This window comes from Anopheles ziemanni, chromosome 3, assembly GCF_943734765.1.
Source record: "Anopheles ziemanni chromosome 3, idAnoZiCoDA_A2_x.2, whole genome shotgun sequence".
NCBI lineage: Eukaryota > Metazoa > Arthropoda > Insecta > Diptera > Culicidae > Anopheles > Anopheles ziemanni.
This window is the reverse complement of record NC_080706.1, coordinates 54,359,335-54,378,648: the sequence shown is the minus strand read 5'-3', so window position 1 is coordinate 54,378,648 and position 19,314 is coordinate 54,359,335. Positions and strand designations below refer to the sequence as shown.

General features: G+C 43.4%; 2 protein-coding genes across 2 annotated transcripts; one reads left to right on the top strand and one right to left on the bottom strand.

The window, feature by feature from the left end:
• Positions 1 to 5,844: 5,844 nt before the first annotated feature.
• LOC131285014 (uncharacterized) lies at positions 5,845 to 6,263 on the bottom strand. Its single transcript, XM_058313875.1, has 2 exons — positions 6,173 to 6,263; positions 5,845 to 6,071 (listed from the first exon to the last, which is right to left on the bottom strand). Exons 1-2 carry the CDS (start codon positions 6,261 to 6,263, stop codon positions 5,845 to 5,847), a joined length of 318 nt encoding a protein of 105 aa, XP_058169858.1.
• Positions 6,264 to 11,859: 5,596 nt separating this feature from the next.
• LOC131285013 (suppressor of lurcher protein 1) lies at positions 11,860 to 18,124 on the top strand. The gene is made up of 7 exons (XM_058313874.1): positions 11,860 to 12,003; positions 12,103 to 12,174; positions 14,019 to 14,184; positions 14,330 to 14,447; positions 15,648 to 15,737; positions 15,843 to 16,108; positions 17,985 to 18,124. The coding sequence occupies exons 1-7, from the start codon at positions 11,860 to 11,862 to the stop codon at positions 18,122 to 18,124; spliced, it is 996 nt and encodes a 331-aa protein (XP_058169857.1).
• The last annotated feature ends 1,190 nt before the right edge of the window (positions 18,125 to 19,314 follow it).

Sequence of the window (19,314 nt, the reverse complement as noted above, 5' to 3'; positions counted from 1 at the left end):
ATGACACGCAATCAGCCGTCGAAGAAGGTCCACTCAATTGTCGTGGAACCCCGGGACCGGAACATTGGGTCCGTTGGGGTTAGATGGTTTGCTTAGGGAGCCCATTTGTGGGTTGAAACACGGTCAAGGCTCCCTAGAGCGACGCTGGCAGCAGAAAACGAGGCAGAGAGTTGGGAGAAACGGTCTCCAATTGAATGGAATGGACAGGACAACTGGCAACCGATGAAGAGAATGGTACGATCGGAAAGTAATTACCTTTTCATTAGCAACAGTTCGGTATCGATGTTTTTCTCTCCGGAGGGTTAAATCGACACACATTCCACGATATATATCAGGATGTTTCCGTTGGAAACTTCTGCCAAGAGTTTCGAGTTGCTTAGCGGCAAGATTCAAGACAAGTTTCCCGTAAAGCAAAAAAAAAGTCTAACATCACCTCCGATCGTCGAACATTTTCTTCATGAACAGAATGTTAATTATGTACGTTTCCCGCAATTGCACCCCAGCACCGGCGCAACCCCGTTTTTCCTAGCCTCAAACCAAACCCCACCGACAATCTAGTCCGTGATTAAACGAGCGTTATGAAACCGGTCATAAAAGTTTCCTCTGCAAATACGCTCGAAACGACTCATTCGGCTCCAAAGAATGGCCCGGTTGGTGAAATGTTTTGACTGCGATTTGCGATGTTTTTGCTGCGGGTTTGACTTGTGGCCACCCGACCACACGGGCGTGCAGCAAAGTTTTCTTTTGATGTGATTCTGGTGACAACTTTTCTAGCTTTTGGTGAAGGAACACTTTCGAAGACTTTTGAGTATGATTCTTTTCAATTTTCTCAATCGTACTCTTATGTGCCGTCAAGTAAACTTCCCTGGAATCAATTACGGTTATTGAATGGCAGGAGCGTTTTGTACGTATCTACGAATAAATTTTATTTTAATTTTGCTATCATGATTAAGCTTAGCCAAATAAGCTATAGATTGATTCTTTGGTTTATAATGCGAAGTAATGAGTTTGAGAATTTGATGCGATCTTCAAAAAGAAATGGGGTGAATAATTAATATGAAATAGCACGTCGATCACAAAAGTAAATGCACCGTAGCCAGATTCATTTTTTTAGACAACTTTTTAACTAACGTGCACAACAAGAACACGGAAATTGTCTCTCTTTATAATTGTATTTTCTTGTTCTTATCGCTTCATAACGTACACTGTTTGGCTATGATAAATTAAAAGAGAAGTTTCTTTTATCACCTTCGCTTCGTTCGGCTAACCCAATGGCTTAATTTGTTGCCTATTTGTCCGTAATTGCCAGGGGGATGACGGAATGAACTATTTCTCCTGGGAAACCCCTCTTGCCCAGCGCAATGGTAACGCCGTTAGAATGCAATTCAATAAAACTCGCCCGCTCCATGTTACACGGTGTGCAGAAGGCCACGTTACAGCCAAGACGACGCCCAGCGGGCGCTATCAAATATCCGTTTCCGGTACCATTTGCGAGCAACCGGCGTGCTTTTGCACGCCCCGACAATTTCCTACCTTCAGCGTTGTATCCGAAGCACAATATCCTGCCGGAAAATACGCCTTATGGTGGTAATCGTTTCGTGTACCACATTCGTCGGGCACCATTCTGCCGGTGATCGTGTTCCGTTGGCCGTTGATTATCGCAGATAGCACTGTAAAGGTGCTAAGCGATTGAAAGCGATTCAGGTGGCACGTTGAATAGGTATGTAACAGCAATGTCCACCGTATTTATTATGTGCGACAGACAAAAAGTTTTGCTAGAGGAATTTCTTGCCCTTCCAACCAAACTCCTTTCTATTATTTCTAGAATTTCACAACAAAGTAGAAAACTATTTTTATCACTTCATCTTAAATTTTAGAATAAAAACTGATGCTTAATAAACAATTATTAATTTTTCCAGTTAAATCCCATACTTTTTATATATTTTAACATATTTTTTCTATGTACGACGTACATTCAAATATATTCACGTTAATTTGAGATCGTCAACATTACGGTCACAGTTTCAAAAATGGTTGATTTTCATTCGATATATAATTCTAAAATTTAAAAAATTCTGCAAAATTAGAGGCTTTAAAATTTTAAGTAATGATGAGAAATAATCTGTACTGTTGAACAGTGATAATTTTAATGGTACGTTGTGAATTATGTTACAAAATAAGCAAGAGGGGTCGTTATTTTGAAAAGACTGTGATTCAATCACAATATGCTACGGCTTTTCATTGTTTGTGCAATGAAATCAGAAAATAAATCTCTATTTGTTAAATTTTCATTCCTTCATTTAGATGTTCATCGTTACCATACTTCTTTTCTGAAACCCTCTATTAGTTATGAAGGATAATGTAATCCTCATCCTAAAATAAACTAACATTACATAAAGAGGAAAAACCTTATACTAGACAAGGACAAAGACGCAGCCCTACATGCTGTAATGCAATCTGCATAAGAAAATTGGTTTACGTGAAACCATTTCTAAAAATGCAACGCTTCACTACCTTGCCGGCTTTCAATCGGACGAAGGATTATCGGAAAACATGGCAAATATTAATATCGTCAGGTAAGCAACAACCCGACTTTTCTAGAGATCGATCAACCGAGTGACATGTAGAACGTGTGGAACGCAGTAGAACAGGAGCAAAACTTGTCGTTGGACATAACAGCATGTTCCTTATCTCATTTCTTTTTCTGCTGGTAAACATTGACATTCTGAATATTTGATGCAGCAAAGTGCTTTTTCGTTCCATAATACTCTTCAAAAACAAGCTTAGCTGCCAAGCTGGTTCTTCGAAGGTGACCTCAGATCCACAGACAAGCAACGTCGGGAAGGGGCGATATTATTACAGAAATCAGTTTATTTTTTCCTTCGCTAACTTTTCTCGAAGTGGCCTTCTTAAATAGTTTCTAAAAATTTCCTATTTTCTGAACTTAAAATAGCTTGAGTTAAAAAACCAAAAAACTAAGAAAAATATTAATAATATTGATCGCACATATGTATTCGAACTTTCAACATGTAAAATCCATTATCTGAGATAAATGTCATGTGGCTGGCATTGGAGAAGATTTTTGGCTTTAATCTTTACACTTATACCCATGCCTTATTCTTAAGCCCTGGTTGCTCAGGGCATTTTTCCGACCACTCTTCAGAAGTGCACCACAAACCTTCAACACGAATTAGTATATACGTGCTGTAAAATAATTGCTCTCTCAAAACTGCCAGAAGAATGTGAAAGAACGCGCCTCGCTGTAAACCGTGAGATGACTCTCGACACCGCGGGCGTAAAAAACTACATGCTTCCTGCACATTGCCCTGAGCTCCACTTTTCGTGCGAGGAAAAGGACATTTTCATTAATGACGCCCAGACCCGCTCACCCGTTTTCTTTCGAGGCTGGAAAAAACTCTATTAATGAATTTTTCTTTTCCGCAGAATGGGCATCACCATAAGTTTTTCGCAAAACGTTGCACCTTGCAATTCAGGCAGCCTGTTTTGCAACGAGTTAGTCAAGTACTTTTTGTATTTTTTCTTCTTCCGCTTTTCTGCTCGAGAGGTTTGTACTTGTCTCCACTTGGCTTCGACGTAATTGGAGCTCATTTCACGTTGTAGAGAAAAGTTGCTTTGGTGAACCAACAGGGTCAACAGGTTAGAGAACAAAAATATTGGAGCGTTATAATAAGTGCTTATCTTATAATGACCTCCAATTCGCATGATCTTTAAGTTCCTCAATTCTACATTTTAAGCAACGACATCATTTATATCTCAAAAGAACATTTTCAATTTATCACAAATAACGAATTCTTCAACCCTTTGGAAAGAAACGATAGCTGTTTTCCCTTTTTCTAACTCACCTTCTATTAACTCGACCGACTTCTTTGCTTGGAAGCTCGACGGCACACCTTACCCTTCCCAGTGAAACACTTCATGTTGTCGGTTTTATTTATTTTTATTATTTCGCTCTCATAACTTACAGCCTTGATTTTACGAATAAAAGAAAAATATGTTACACATAAGGTAAATGAAAAGAAAAATATAGTGTTTGTGTGTTCTTTTTTTTGGGAGTTGGCATTTTTGAGTAACATGTTTCTCTCTAGCGGTCATATTTGCTATTGGTATACTTCCTCTTCCTCGCCGCCTTCGCACACTGGGTTAGAACTACTTTCGCATGTGTACTCGTTTCAGTGGATATGATTTTCTCTTTCCCTTTTACTCGCCATACTTCATCATACATTGGGTCGTCTTTGGTCCGGCTATCTCGCGGTCACGCCATTATCCGCCCCACCGGCGGGAGCGTCCTCAAATTGGCTGCCTAACTACGAAGTTTGCCGCGTTTTCCTACCACTCTTCCGCACGTGGTGATTTCCGTGGCGCAACGGAGGCTTCGGTTGTAGTTTCCCTTTTCTCGTTCCTTATTTCCGTCAAGATGCAATTCGTTTTCTCGTTGTTTTCGATGTCCCGGCGCTCTACACTCGCGTTGGCTGATGCGTCGTATTCGATGTCGTTGAGAACAGTGTTGACGCGCGCGCGTGTATGTGTGTGTATGTTTTGTTTGTTTGTTTGTGAAGCGCCGTTCGAAATAGTTAGTCCGTGCGTTTGCTGTTACTGTCGTCGTCAATTACTAAACCATAATTTGCTGCTTTTGCTCCTCTCTCACATACGTTCGTGTTGTTCGAAACATTACCGTTTTGCCGTTCGTCCGTTATTTTGTTTTTAAATTGTTGTTGTGTGTTGGCGGAACCGAAATAGATCGTTTGCGGTCCACCCGGTGTTATCGTGGCCGCCGAACCGAAAAGATGGTGTTCGTAGCCTGCGACGCTCCGCGGAATAATCTTCACCGTGGAGCTGACGTATTGTGGGGGTGAAAACGCGTACCCAACTCAAGTACAGGAAGAAGAAGAAGAAAACATTCATGCTCACTAACGGTCATACCGAGCGCACGTGGTCGTTCCGGTTCCGGCTTTTCGGTGTATGTTTGTGTGTGTGCGCGCTGGCGGGTTCTGGGCTCTAGCGTTCGCTTGCTCGGAAGTGGATTTCTCGCTATCATTGTGATGGTTCATAGTAATTGTTGATGTTAGGTTAAAGTTGGTCAAGAACTTAGGGGACACATTAAGACAAAGGATAATATAGTGCTACACGAATTGCTTAGCGCTGCATCGATCACGTTCGTTCCATTAGGTGCGTGTAGGTCGGAAATAGAGAAAAGGGAGATAGAGAAGAAGAAAACACCAAATTAACAAACTTGAAAATTATGAAAACATTATCCCAAGACTACGTCGCAATGGTTGAATGAAGCTGACAGGTAGGAATCGTAGGACGTTCGTGGCATACAATAAGAGGAAGGTAAAATGATCTTGACTCTGTTCGAGCTGCCAACTGGGTTGAGCGCGATGTTGAGGTTGTACTCATTTTTCACAATTTTGAATGACAACCAGCATCCGCCCCCCGCGGGCACCCCACCACCCCTACCGAGAAGCAGTAATTTATCTTTTGGTAGCGAAATTGCAAATCTTCCCTCGGCTAACATCCTCACGGTTTCGCTTTTCTGATGTTCTTGCGGGCCTCAAAGTGAAGTCGTAGGTACTCGGACAGTATGCGGGAGTGGTTTGTTTGATAAAAATAAATTCCTCACCCTGAACGAACGGTGAACTTATTTTTATCACCTTGAACGCATTCCTAAAACCGATCCTACCATTTCCACCTAGAGTTCCCGAGCCAGAGCCTAGCTATTTTTAGGGCAAGTGCCGCCGCTCTACCGCCAAACCGGCAACTTAGGCAGATCGAAAGTGTCGAAAGTGACCCCAAATGATAACGACTGTTTGCTTGACCCCCTCTTCATAGCAGCTTCTTTGCCTTTGCACCCTCCCGGTTAAAACTCACGGAGAAGTCGCGTGCGTTGATCTTTCTCGGCGTAACACCATAAGTGTCCTTGCTGACCGGGTTGTAGTGGTAGCCGGGCGACTTGACTCTTTCGCAGGCGAATTTCGAGTCACTGTAGATGCTCTGCGATTCGAAGGTCGAGCTGTAGGTGCGCTTCTCCTTGGCCATGATGTCCTGGGAGCCTGTCGTAGCGGATGGCGATAGGAGAGGGAAATTAGATCATCATTTGAGATTTGCGTCATCGTCCACCGAACCGGATCTATTTTCTTTTTCATTCACTTACCCTTGAGCGATTTGAGGTAGGTGTTGAAGAAGCGAGCCTTCTTGCTGATGGGCTCGTAGCTTCCGATCATTTCCAGATGTGGCTTGAACATTTTCGGTTGAGTTTTTGGTGTGAGGTTTGTTTACTGAAACGATCGAAACGAAAAACATACAAGTGTGAGCAACACACTAATCATTTGGTTCGGTTTACATTGATGATTGAAATTTGCGATCAAATTTAACGGAGCGCATTTCATTGTTTACATTTCAGTAATTTTTTTTCTAAAGAACATAGTACGACAAAAACATGCTGTTTTCGATTTAATTATTTCTCCATATTTCTACGTATGTATCAAATTCTTGAAATATTATCCACCAAGCACATGTTTTGGATTTTTTCGTTTTTCAGAGAAAATTTTGTTAGTATCCAAACGCGAAAAACCCAAAAACGAAACACAATGAACCGGAAACTCCCTCGTTCAGTTTGCCGAAAGATAAATCATGTAATTTGCAATCCAAAACACCACCCAGGAAAAATGTAGTTTATGTGTGTGCCTTTCCCCTGCGGTACCATTACAGATATGGCCGTTTTCCTTTCGGCCTCAGATTTATGATCACATGTTGTCGGTATGCTCACAATAAAAGAAGTGAGCCAGTGGAGTTTCCCCGCTCGATAGCCAACGTGCGATAATTATGCGCGGGGATGCTGCTTTACCAAGCGGACCAAGGGGAAAACAATTTAACCGCCGTTCGCCAATTTCAGGGTGGAATTTTCCAACTCCCAAACATGCCGTTTTTTCAAATGATAACTTTTGTAAAATAATTGCCATAAAAAAGTGGGAAACGGAAACCATGAAACAGTGGCATCTGCCGCCGAGGGATGCGCCATGTTTGCCGGGCGGAACATTTACAAGTACCACTGCCCCGCTCCACCGTCGTCCGGGTTCGTTCATAAATCTATGCCGTCGTTTGTCGGAAAAGGTCCGAGACGGAATCCAAAACGAGGCTTATTATGTGAAGCAGGAGCAAAAGTTTGGTCGTATGGGTGTGTTTTCCAACGAAACACCGGGCGGCTCCATCGGGAGGACCATCAAAACGTGTACCAGATGTAAGGAATGTTGGGTCAGAAAGACAAGACACAGAGAGAGAGAGAGAGAGAGAGAGAGAGAGAGAGAGAGAGAGACGGGGAACAAAACAAGTGGCAACCTGCTCGAGTTGAGGAATGTCTAGCGGAGAGATGCTGTCCGTGCCCCGGCAAGGGTAAGTTATTTGATCTTTCTGCCGAAAATGAAATGAGAAACGCAGCGCAATGCATCGGGTGGCATGCTAAGAGGGACATTTTTTGCATTGCACAACTGCTCGTATTTTTACCTTTTGCTTTTCTTTGGCGATGGGAAACCGCCGCCAAGTGGGACCAATTATCGTTGCTCACCGCAACGTTGGGAATCGTACGATTGAAACAGAAACTATTTTTAAAAATATGCTCTTCCCAAGACGCGTCTAGTGGCGCTCAACGTCCTCCAAGTGAGTGTATGTTTGTGTACGGGCAGCATCGTTTTGTTCAATTATTTTTTTAAAACAGTTTTTAAGTACGGGATGATGAATCACCGTCAGCACTAATGCTTGTCTGCTCGATCACCGGTGCGGTGTACGCAACATGTCCTTCCTTGGTGCCTTCCCTCACCCCACTCCCTGCTAGTACCACCCGCCAAAGATGGCACACTTTCGATAACGGTTTTTTGTTTCCGTTATTATTATTCTTCTTCTCTGGGGGGAGTGTTTCGGTCATAAAAATTGCTCTCGGTGCAGTTCCATTTGACTTTATCGCCGATCAGGACCCGGCCGATCGGGTGGAGGGAAAAGAAAGACTCACGGTGGCGAGCGGCACGTTATTACATTTTCAAACGAGCTTTTTTCCACCCCGTCGAGGTCGCTTTTGGGGCCGCCAAAGATTGGCAAAATAACACGGCCAGCAGCAAATAGGTTTCTTCACTTCACCGTCCCACCGCGGACACTCATCGGACGAGTCGCGGCGAGGGTTTTTTTCATGTCCTTTTGTCCCTCTGTGTGTTTGTGTACCGGTTTTGTTTTACCTCATCCTTCCTTCGTCGACAGCCTCTCGTAGGCAGTTGGGGCAATAACGAGCAGCGGGCAAAAATAAACATAATTTTTCACCGTCGTCCATATGTCCTCCCCTCCTGGGCGTGGTGCGTTTTTACCGCCCCGACTTCGATTGCCTTCCCTCGGGTCCTTTCCCCACCAAGGGAGGCGAAAGATAATTGCGATCGCAGTGACATACATCTCTGCACACCTTGTCGGTCGGGTTTTTCTTTTTTCTTCAGGCTGTCCCACGAATGGAACCACCTTTGCAGTCCCCATTTTGGCCCCAAAATATGCGCGCAAGTGTTTTGATGCTTTGCCATGCTGGAATGTGTGCTTCGATGACCACTTAAAGGGCATCTCAGCAAGCGTGGAGGGTCAGCCAACCTGCCGAAGAAGATGGACAACCAATACCGCAGGACGTTTGCAATGCTCGCGAGTTGGGATGCCATCAAGTGCGTTTGTCACGGCGCAAGACAAACGGTGAAGATGCCATAAATCGCCGGCCATTACCGCATCTGCAGCGGATTGATAGCCAGTGACGGCCAGTGTGAGTTTCCCCGCTCGAATGGCAAGCGTCCAGATTGAACCGGCGATAACTGCGCTCTCAAACCAAGGCCGCTAGATCTTGGATCTAGATGCTCGCGTACTCTAACCGGGACAGTTTGCTACCTTGACGCGCCACCGTCCCCGGAACCGGGCTCTCCTTACGCAAGAGCGTCGTCGGCATCGTCGTGGCGCAAACGCACCGTTTCGACTGCTGGTAATTATTTTTAGCACTAACCAACTGGCTCGGGATCGGTTCGGTCTGCAAGTGCCATGTCACTTGTCAAAATTAAAGGAATTTGTGAACTCTCTTTCGCTCCTTATTGGTGTTCTCTCCCTCTCGTAAGGCATACGTGTCTCTTTTTCACTAAACCAAGGCTATTTGGCTAATAAGTTTTGGTCAAACAAGATTTTCTGTTCAAACTAGATAAGCGAATGATTCTATTTGGGCTACAATTATTTATATTTATCACAATCACTTGTTTACCAAAATCTATCGATCACATGGAAAACCGAACCGAGACGCATGAAAAATATTAACCGCTGCTAGCCGTGCCTTTTTGAGTATTTGGCAAAGGCAAAAATTCCTCAATGAACGAGAAAATATTGAACAGCTTCTTTTTATGCGGCGTTAACAGTTTTTGCTTTGTGAATCAGCTCAAAAACGTTTCAACCAATAAGACACGGAGAGAAGTTTTGCAAAAAAAACAAAAACTAACAAGTACACCCAGAAAGGATCGATCGAAAGCACGAACGCATCCCGTCAGCAGAATGGTGGAAAACGTGCCACCAAACAGTGTGCACCGTGAAAACTGAAACAATTTCAATTCTTCAATCAGGAAGCGCTATGGCTCAGTGTTTCTGTTTTTACATGCTTTCGCACATTGTTCTCGTTTTTGCCGCTTTTGAACTGAAATCGATTTGCGAATACAGCACCAGACATGAAATATTTGTCAGATTATTTTTTCCATTTCCCTTGGAGGAACAAAACAACACACTCGCACTATCACCAAAACTAGGCCATTCCAGACACTATCCGTCGAATCGATTCTTATCAGCTTGATGCAAACAAAAAATGGCTCCACACAATCCTGCAAATCGCATCCGCTAATCGGGGTTGCACGATCGCTAAATCACACGATTCTCGTTCGCTGGGTTTTCCTAATCCCCCTTCCTGGGGCGGGCGAATGCGAATTTCTAGGGGCAGTATATGGTGTGGCAGAAAATTTGGGGTTGCTTACAGATTCGAAAGCTCAGCAGTTGCAGCAGACAGCCAACTGTTCGTGATGCGAGATAACTCAAGACTGATTAGGCTGATACTGGTGAGGGTTTAAAAACCCGCGCTCGAGTACCATGGCGCGATCCGGCCGGTGCGGTCCATTTGCATGTCCGTCCTGCTCGCACGTCCCTGGCCTCTTTGTTCGGGAACGGGCAAATCGGTCCCGCTCTCGCTCGGGCGTTCTTTCTTCCCAACCCCCGGGGGTTTTTTGGCTAGGCGTACGTACCCGGTTCGATCTCCGCGCGATCGGGCGGGCCATTCGGGCTGTTGCGAATCCAACCAGTGTAGAAAAAAGAACCAAAACCACTACCCGAGGAGCGAAGAAAGAAAGACCGTCGCGTTTATGCTGTAGCGTGTATTTCTCACGGCAAATCGCGGCGCATTACGGTCCGCTCGCCTCGCACGTCATCGTGTCGCGCAATCGAGAGCGAAAGGGAGATGACAGACGGGTTAGGGTTGGGGGGTACAGCCCGATGGAATGTGCCCCTCCCGAGGGTGGAAGGAGGCGGATGGGCGGGAAGGCGTTTAAAAATATCGCACGTGGCTTCGCGCGAGAGGGCCGCAATCGGGTGGTGGAATCCCTCGGGGGATGATCCTCTTTCGGGCGAGGGGGATAATTGGCCCGCGCGATCGTTTGTTTTGATCGATCGATTGACCATGATCCAATGTGAAGTTCAAAGTACCTTCGCGGTGCATCTGCGCCCGCTATTCCTGGCCCGAGCCAACCACAAAAGGTGTGCGCGCACCTACCAGCTTCCATCGAACCAGCATAAAGGGTGCTTTTCCACTCGAGGCGATACAATTTGACACAGATTGTAATGTTCCCAATGGAAAATAATTTACTAAAACAAACCAACCAAGGCATGATGTAGAAAGTGAAGAGTACACGGAATTCTATTTACGATCAACCGTGACGCAAAAGCAAACGACTGTAGGGTCATAAGAGGGTGGGTAAAGGTCGAAAGGAAACCGGCCACCCCACGCGGGGACGTACTCCGTTCCAAGTGTTGATCATGACCGCTAAAAATAACGCTTTTGTTTATTTCTTTGTCATCGTATCCGTAACAAGAGTGAGCATTTATTGTCCTTTTTTCTCGATAACACGACACCGTCGATCGAAAGGCGAACGGATGATGATCACAGCGTGATTGCTCATAAAAACACGATTAGTTATTTTTAAGAGAACGGGCTCTTGCTCACCTTCAGAAGCAGGGATTAATCAAACCCAAAACCCCTACCCACCGCCTACCACTCAAATCCCCAACGGGGAAAGTGCTCGTTTGTAATTCGATTATAGTTTGCATACAGTTTCAGGTTACCTTGTATCGGCTCCCCCTAATCCCTATCATATACCCTTGGCTGAGACCTTCGGCGTACAATTTATCGTCCATTTGCGTTTCACAACAATCAACGCACGCACCGAGCCGGTTGGGAATGATACGCACGAATTTACCCTCAACAAAATGCCCAGCTTCGATAGCCATGGAGGCGCCTGGTGGCCCGTGTGTTAGGCAGCGAACCGGGCTGCGTTGTAAGCTGCTTCATTAATAAACTATCGCTGCCGAGTCGAGATAGTGCTCGGGGAAAAGCGGTACCACCGACTCTATTGTGTGTCCCGCACAATTTAATTAACGATTTACACGTTTGTCCCAATCGTTCGGCGCTGGCGGGCTCCATTTTAATCTCCAGCGTTCATTTACATCCGTGTGTCGGAAGGTTTGAAACTAATTTGGTTTTCGTTCGATCCATTCCAACAAAAAACAAAAACACATCCAACAGGCTCCATGGGTTGCAATCGGCTGGTGTTCAGCTCGAGCCGTATCCGTAACGGCAGCATCGAACCATCCCATTCGAAGCACTCCGGCCTATTCCCGTCGAGTCTCTGCCAGCTGTACGAGTTCGTCGGCGATGGAGCGGAACGAATTCAGGTAAGCTGTGAATCCTTCCCAGTTTGATACATCTTATCCCACTGTCAGTCTCTTTCTCTTTCTCCCTCTCTCTCTCTCCCTCCCTTTCTTTCCACACAGATCATCTTTTCGGAGTTCCGACTGCCGTCGAAGCTCGGCCCGACCGAATGCGGTGACACGGATATCCTAATGGTAATTAATTTTCACTTACATCTTTGCCCCGACGGAGGGTGGAAAGTATTGTTGTGGGTTCACGCCTTCACCACACCGAAGCCGTCCTCAAACCGGGAGCCAATTTCATTTATTTCGTACGCGACGGTATCTGGTGACACAGGATACAGCGGAGAGAACTTGCGTTAGGGGCTTAACACACGGCAGGTTGATAAACTCCTTTTCCGTTGTGTTTATTAATGCGGAAGCTTCCACACCTTCCAGACGGAGAAAAAATAAACCCAGGCTGGCGTAATGAAACTCCGAGCTGACAAACGTGGGGTGACACTTTGCGTCCTTTTCGCTCCCGTATTCATGGCATACGGGAAATTTGTTTCCCCAAGGAAGCACCATGGAGGAAAGTTTGTTAAATAATTCAATGCCTTTCAGCGGAGGTTTTGTGAGTAATTTAACATATACATCGTTACATTCGAATGTATTTAACCGTTCCGATTGTACCTTCACGAGTTGATTTTGCATACTTTGTCAACTTGAATGGCAGTATTGTGGTGTGATCTGTTCATTATTTTTCCACTCTGTAGATTACAATTTTAATACATTCAATATGTGGTGAATAGGATAGGATCCATTATTATTTACCTTTGATGTATTTACAATGTAGCCAAATGTAAAACCACACTGCTATGATTGATTGGGTGAAAATCAAATATTTTAATAGAAAAACATAACTGAATGTGAAAGATCTATTTTTACACGTCAACCATGTTTTACGCGATATGCAAATGAACGATGTGCTCAACTATGCTTTTTTTCCACTCGAACTCTACCAAGTGCAGTTCGTTCCATTAGTGGAATAGATTGCCATACAAGAGCAGTCGGAAAATGGAGAAGCTTAAGTGAACCCTTGAAAATAATGAAACAAGCCCGATACCATAAACGAACGACCGCGATACCATTTTGTTTTGCTAGAGAAATTTTGCAACCGGCTGCCATGAAGGTACCGTATTAAGCGCTTTGCAGTGTGCACTCGTTAAACATACAAAGTTACATGAACTAAGTATCCGTACTATTAATCTCTATTAGTTAACAATATAAAGAAATGAATAATATTCATAGCTTATCTATGGGAATACTGTTTTTAGGAAGAAATAAATTTATTGTTTGATTAGTTTTAGATTTTAAATTTAAAATATGCTTTCAAATGAAAAAAGACAGATGCGTACTACAATTTGGAAAATATGCTTCACAACCGACAAGCGTGAAGCTTAACGAGGAATACTGTCGTCATAAACTAAACCTGCCATTATCTCTGCCAATTGCCAGCGTTCTTGAATATTAATTCAGAGATAGTAGAAAATGCATAAAAAATGAGGAAATAATGAAAAAGTATATCCGTACATGGTTTGTTTCATCATCAGTAAGGACATCTAGACATATTCCGATCATTCAGTATTCCTATGAAATCTTTTTTATTTGTTTAATGGTAGAGAAAGCAAAAACCGTCCGTAGAATCCCGAAAACTCGTTAAGGAGTATTTCATAGGAGAGGGCTCCCACTGATTTTGTGGTGTACAAATATACTCCGAATCGAATATGATATGTTATGCAATAGATTGACTAGGGTTGTTCATTTTATTCATCTGATATTGATTCGAGTTGTTTAGTTCTAAATTGAAGTTGAGATTGATGACCTGGTTTCCCTCCAAAAGTGGGTCGAATTTATTTTTCACTACAGCTTATTGGCTATTTTGCTACCTCTATGTCCTCACGTTGATCTGTAGAATGTTATCCAACATCGAAAATTCGTGTTTCGAGACATGTGATTATTTACACACGATGACCGATCTGCCATCTCCTATTTCGCAGGTTTACTACATCGTTGACGGCCGGGAGGAGCTCGTGGAGACGCTTTGCGGTGTCACGCTGCCAAAGCCAATCCTCTCCAACGGCCCACGGATGTTGCTGGAGTTTCGCAGCAGCTTCAACAACACGGAAAACAAGGGCTTCAACGGGGACTTCTTCTTTCTCACAAGTGCGTAAAGTCCCTCCGCAGGGAAGGCGGCCGCAAGCCCGCGTGATTAATTGTCTTCCACCGCACATTGTTTATTGTTCTCTACTTTATCTGTTTGGTTTTCGTCCGCTCCGCTTGCGCCCCGCGCTCTCCCCAACCCGACCAGACTTTGGCATTCCTACGGGACATCAGCCGACGCAGTCCGAGTGCAGCTTCCACTACTTCAAAAACGCCAGCAGCCAGGGATGGATACAGTCGCCGAACTTTCCCGGAGCATATCCAAGGTTAGCAAACCCACCTTTGCTGTTTACGGTATTAAACGGTGCTTCGGGCTTCCGATGAGTTCGGAATTTTATTTTTAAGTCGAGTGAGCTCAGTTGTTTGCCGACCTGAACACCTTGTCAATCTCGGGGTTGTTTGCATCTGATGGCCGCTGTCAACTTTAACGAATTTCCATTACGTTGTGCATGTCACGGTTCATTTTTGGTTTAACCTCATTCCGTACCGGAAAAATAAGTGACGCGTAAAAAGCGCTTTGCTTAAGGGGTACTTTAAAGCTTTGCTTACTCAACAACAAGCGCAACAAGAAAATAATTTGTCATATCAAATTTTCCGAAAGAACATCTAAAGAAAACTTTAGTATTACATTTCATGTTGAAAACAATAACTCAATAAATGCCTCGAACTAATTAGTAGCTTTCTTATTTTCCTCCAACAATTCTTACCACATGGTTGACATTTGAAAATTGCATCGCTGCAAATATTCAAACTCAATCCCTTCAATTCTTTAAGAACCAATTTTTTATTACACTTGGACATCACTTCCATAAACAACGCTGAGTCAAATGTTATGTTTGTAGAAAATTACGGTAGCAGCGTGTATATGGCTTTAGAGATTTGAACAAACAAAATTATTTTTTAAAATGAGGGGCAATTAAATAAGTTGAAGAAACAACTAGTTCTCTTTAATTTCTGAAAACAATGAACGCGAACGCGAACACATTTTTTTAACATATTTAAATATTTCAATTCAAAGATATATTTTTCCTGTCCGAACCAGAACCCATTTGAACTCGCATCGCATTTCTTATGACTCGCATCGCTACCAGCAGCTTCATTGATGGTAGAGAAGGCTCGAGTAGTGATCATGAATTTTTATATGAATTTTTAAAACATTCAAATGGAATCGAATTCTTACCAAGACCGAACCCTGCCTTGTACTACGCGAAGGCTGACTAACCACGGAATAAGTCCTTATCCGGTAGGCATAACCGAAGCCGATCGTTATGCCAAGAAGAAGGAGAAGAAATAGGCTTAAATATTACATCAATTACGATAAACTCAAAAATGAAAACGAAACAGAACATACAACTCTTAATAATTTGTTCATTTCACAAAGACGCATAACGAAGTTTGTTGTTCTTTCTGATCTTCCTAACCCCTCCATAACAATACTGCCTTGCTGACTGGAAAACACGAAAAAGAAACATCATCTGTAACTATTTCTTCCACGGCGCTGCGCATGACTACGTTTCCATCCGTTTCACGTACTTCGACATAGAAGGCATACAGCCGTAAGTATCCCTCTCGGTGGCATTGGGGGACCGCTCCCCGGCTAACCCCCACTCACCCCGAACGAGTCGTTCAACCCGATCGGTGGTCCTGGCTTTCTCTTTCAGCTGCGACGAGTACACTGCCAGCGATTACGTGGAGTTTTCTAATTTTAACACACGCGATCGCAAGTACGGCATGTACTGCGGCGTATGGCGCGATCTCAACGTCCGCTCGGATGGACGGTACTTTCGCATCACTATGGTGTCGAACGATCGTCTGGATGCTACCGGCTTTCGAGCGCAGTACACATTCGAGACGACACCGGTGACGACAGAGCGGGTGGAAGTGACGATCGGCAAGGTCACGACCAGTGTCGCCAGCAGGATACACGGTAGGTTCAAAGCAATACCCCACCATTCTAATGTTACCGCTTGAAAACATGAAAAAAGCAAATCAACAAACTCGCCATTTGTTGAACTGTAAATGCATAACAAAAAAATACGATTTGAAACCACTTTGCTATGAAGGGTTAACAGTGTCGTGCACGTTGCATACCGTAAGGCGCAATATTGAATTTTTCAAACATACCCTTACCGTGTAAACCGCTGTTTAAACTTGCCTGGAATTCCCGGTGGCGGGAACGGGAAAAAGTAGCCCAGATTCGACAAAATATCCAGCGGGAACGAGCTTATTCGTCCGATCTGTCAAAGTGAAGCTTTGTTTACGTTTTAGTTTGTTTACGTGATCTAAATTGGCGGCAGGTAAAAGTGGAATTGTGAGTCATTATCAAATATAAAGTTTATGAATGGTGTTGTTGAGTTCCTCCTCCAAAATTTTGCGTCGAAGACTACTCGCATTTTGGTTTCTCTCCAACAACATCGGCCGCATTCATATACGTTGCCCATACCGACGTTGTTGTAGCAAGCGAATGAAACTTTTCATGAAACGTTTCAATTAAGCAAATGCGTCCGTTCCCGCCGGGTCGTAGTTTCGCGTTTTTTAAACATAGCGGGAACGACCCAAGGGGATTTTTGAAATATTTCCGGCGCCTAGTCCGACCCGTTTTCGCGTCGAAAACGGGTCGGTCCAGGGCACGATGCGCAGTAAATTTCGACCCGATTTGACAGCGATGTTGACGGGCTGTCAGATTCAAATTTGATGGTGGGTTCAAATTCAAAATAGTGGGTTCGAAAAAAATTATCATTCTAGGTTCAAAAATAATATCCTCTCTAGGTCTGTTTTCCCTCCTCATTCCGCTATCTTTCCTCTTCCCTCTCCTAGCCTCTACCTGTAATGCACCATGATTCGATATTCTTTCGTTTTTTTACTGTCGCGATCGTGGTTAACACAGTGGTAGTGATTACATTGGTGGTAGCTGTTGAAGAGAAATTTTTATTGTTTGGTTAGTGAGGATTGAACACTTATCGTTATACATACCATACGATGCGCAGACCGGTTGATCTATCGGCGATGTTGGAAAGTGTCTTGTTGATTGTCTGTTTTATTTTACGTAACGATGGATACATTTTCTCAAAATTGCACTCGCGCGAAATAAGGTGCGTAGTATAAAATCATGAAACTAGAGGTTGGAGTTGAAAAATTCGACGAAGTTTGTGCAGTTTAATAATGTGTTTGATTTTTCTATTGTGCTGTTTTTTTAGATTTTAACACTCAATTGACGGTGACTGCAGCATGTTTTGGTCAGAAAGCACACGCCAATAAAGTGTTAAGTGTGGAAGTATTCATGCTACGACATCCACTGGGACAATCAATGTGAAACCCACCGAAACAACTGAAAACCGACTCAGGACATTCCATCGTCACTGTGTATCTTTTCAAATTCCACCAGCATTGACAAATCACGGTAATTATTGAAATCATGTTACAAAGATATAACTTTATATTTGTGCCATTTATAAGACAAATACTGTGTATCATTTATTTTTAGAAGGAGCTTTCAAACGCAACCTTCACAACCATTAATATCATACCAGCATCTAAGCCATCGATTTCTGGCAAGTGAATCAGAGAACAACTCTTCTTTCATTAGTTGCATGAGTTTTGTCGTCTGCAAGGCTTGCGGTATTACTTTACATTGACTTTGGTCCCATTTTCTCTTTCCCAGTGTTTCGTTTCGCCAGCCCACCAGCAGTCGCTTCATGATGCTAAGATCGATAAGATGCAAACGATCCGCTACCACGACATCCTAGACTATGTAAAAAAATAAATCTTAAAGAGGTGTAATCGTTCTTTGGTGTCCTGGATAGGCGCCTTGCCTGAATCCTCCATCAGTTCGTTGTGTCCCAGAAAATACAATGGTGCGAGCAACGCTGCCGTAGTGACCTACGACAGTACATTTCTGGCAACTCCTATAATCAACATGTCCTACTACACCTGTGAAAATTAAATGAAAGAACAATTAAATACATGTGAAATTGTCTGCTGATAAGTTTTGTAGTCAACCTGTTATGAATGCTCTTGCTGGAGCGTCTGCAATAATAGCCCTTAGATTCCCGTTGATGTTTACTCCACATTCCATTAATAAATAGCGTTGAAACCCCATTTCATCCACATAAGCTCCATCTCGATCTTCAACTAGAATTTCTGCTTCCACTATATTGTCAGCTACAGCTTCAATATTTGCTGTAGATTGCTGCGTTTTGAACATTTTTCAGACATTGTCAGATCGACGATAGAAAACAGCATTCTTTCGCAAATGTTTTAATTCGGTTTTAAGCACATTTTCAAGGGATTTCTTGTACAAAATAGACACCAAGTTTTTACAACATACTGGACGAGCGGTTATTTTAAAATGTAAACAATTCCTCAACGGGCTGTTGCTCACACACACACAAGTCTATGCTGTTGGCAATATAACGCGAGAGAAAAGGACGGAACGATAGAGCAGACAGCATTTGGATTGTCATTAGGAAGTGAGGGGTATGTCAAATGGTGACGGAGTGGTTGCGGGGTAGCTCTCCCGTCGTGGAGGGGTTTTTTTGTATGGAACTTTCATGGGTTCGGGTCGAAACGTCAATTTGGCGCTCCTTGGGGAAATCCGTTTTTTTCATATGGAGTTTCCCGTCGTCCAGCGGGATTCCCGCTGGACGGCGGGAATATTCGTGCGAATACCGCTGTGTCTAGCCGTCGCTTAACGCGAAAAGCCAAAAGCCCCGAAAACAAGACTAACTTTTCTTATCATATTTTTTTGTAATAATAACCTTGTTTGACAACACTTCAGAAAATTACACAACACAGACATTTATCGTGTCAAAACTCATCCTGAAACCCAAACCCGACTTAAGCCTGTGAAAATAACATTATAGGACAATTTATTTTGTGAAGCAACTTTAACATTCATATCGTGAGAATTTTATATAGTTTCGTAGTAAAAGATTATTCACACTTTGTTAATCCCTTTAAAACGCTGTGATTTGTTTCACCGCTAGTTTGGGTTTAAAATTCGTTAACATGGCTCTGTGTAAACAACGCACTTGCTAGCGTATTTTGTCCCCACGATGCCACTGCACGTTCCACAAATGAACAAACCGAGTTTCCAGTATTTATTTAAGCCTCGTGAAATATGTTTGTGCACAC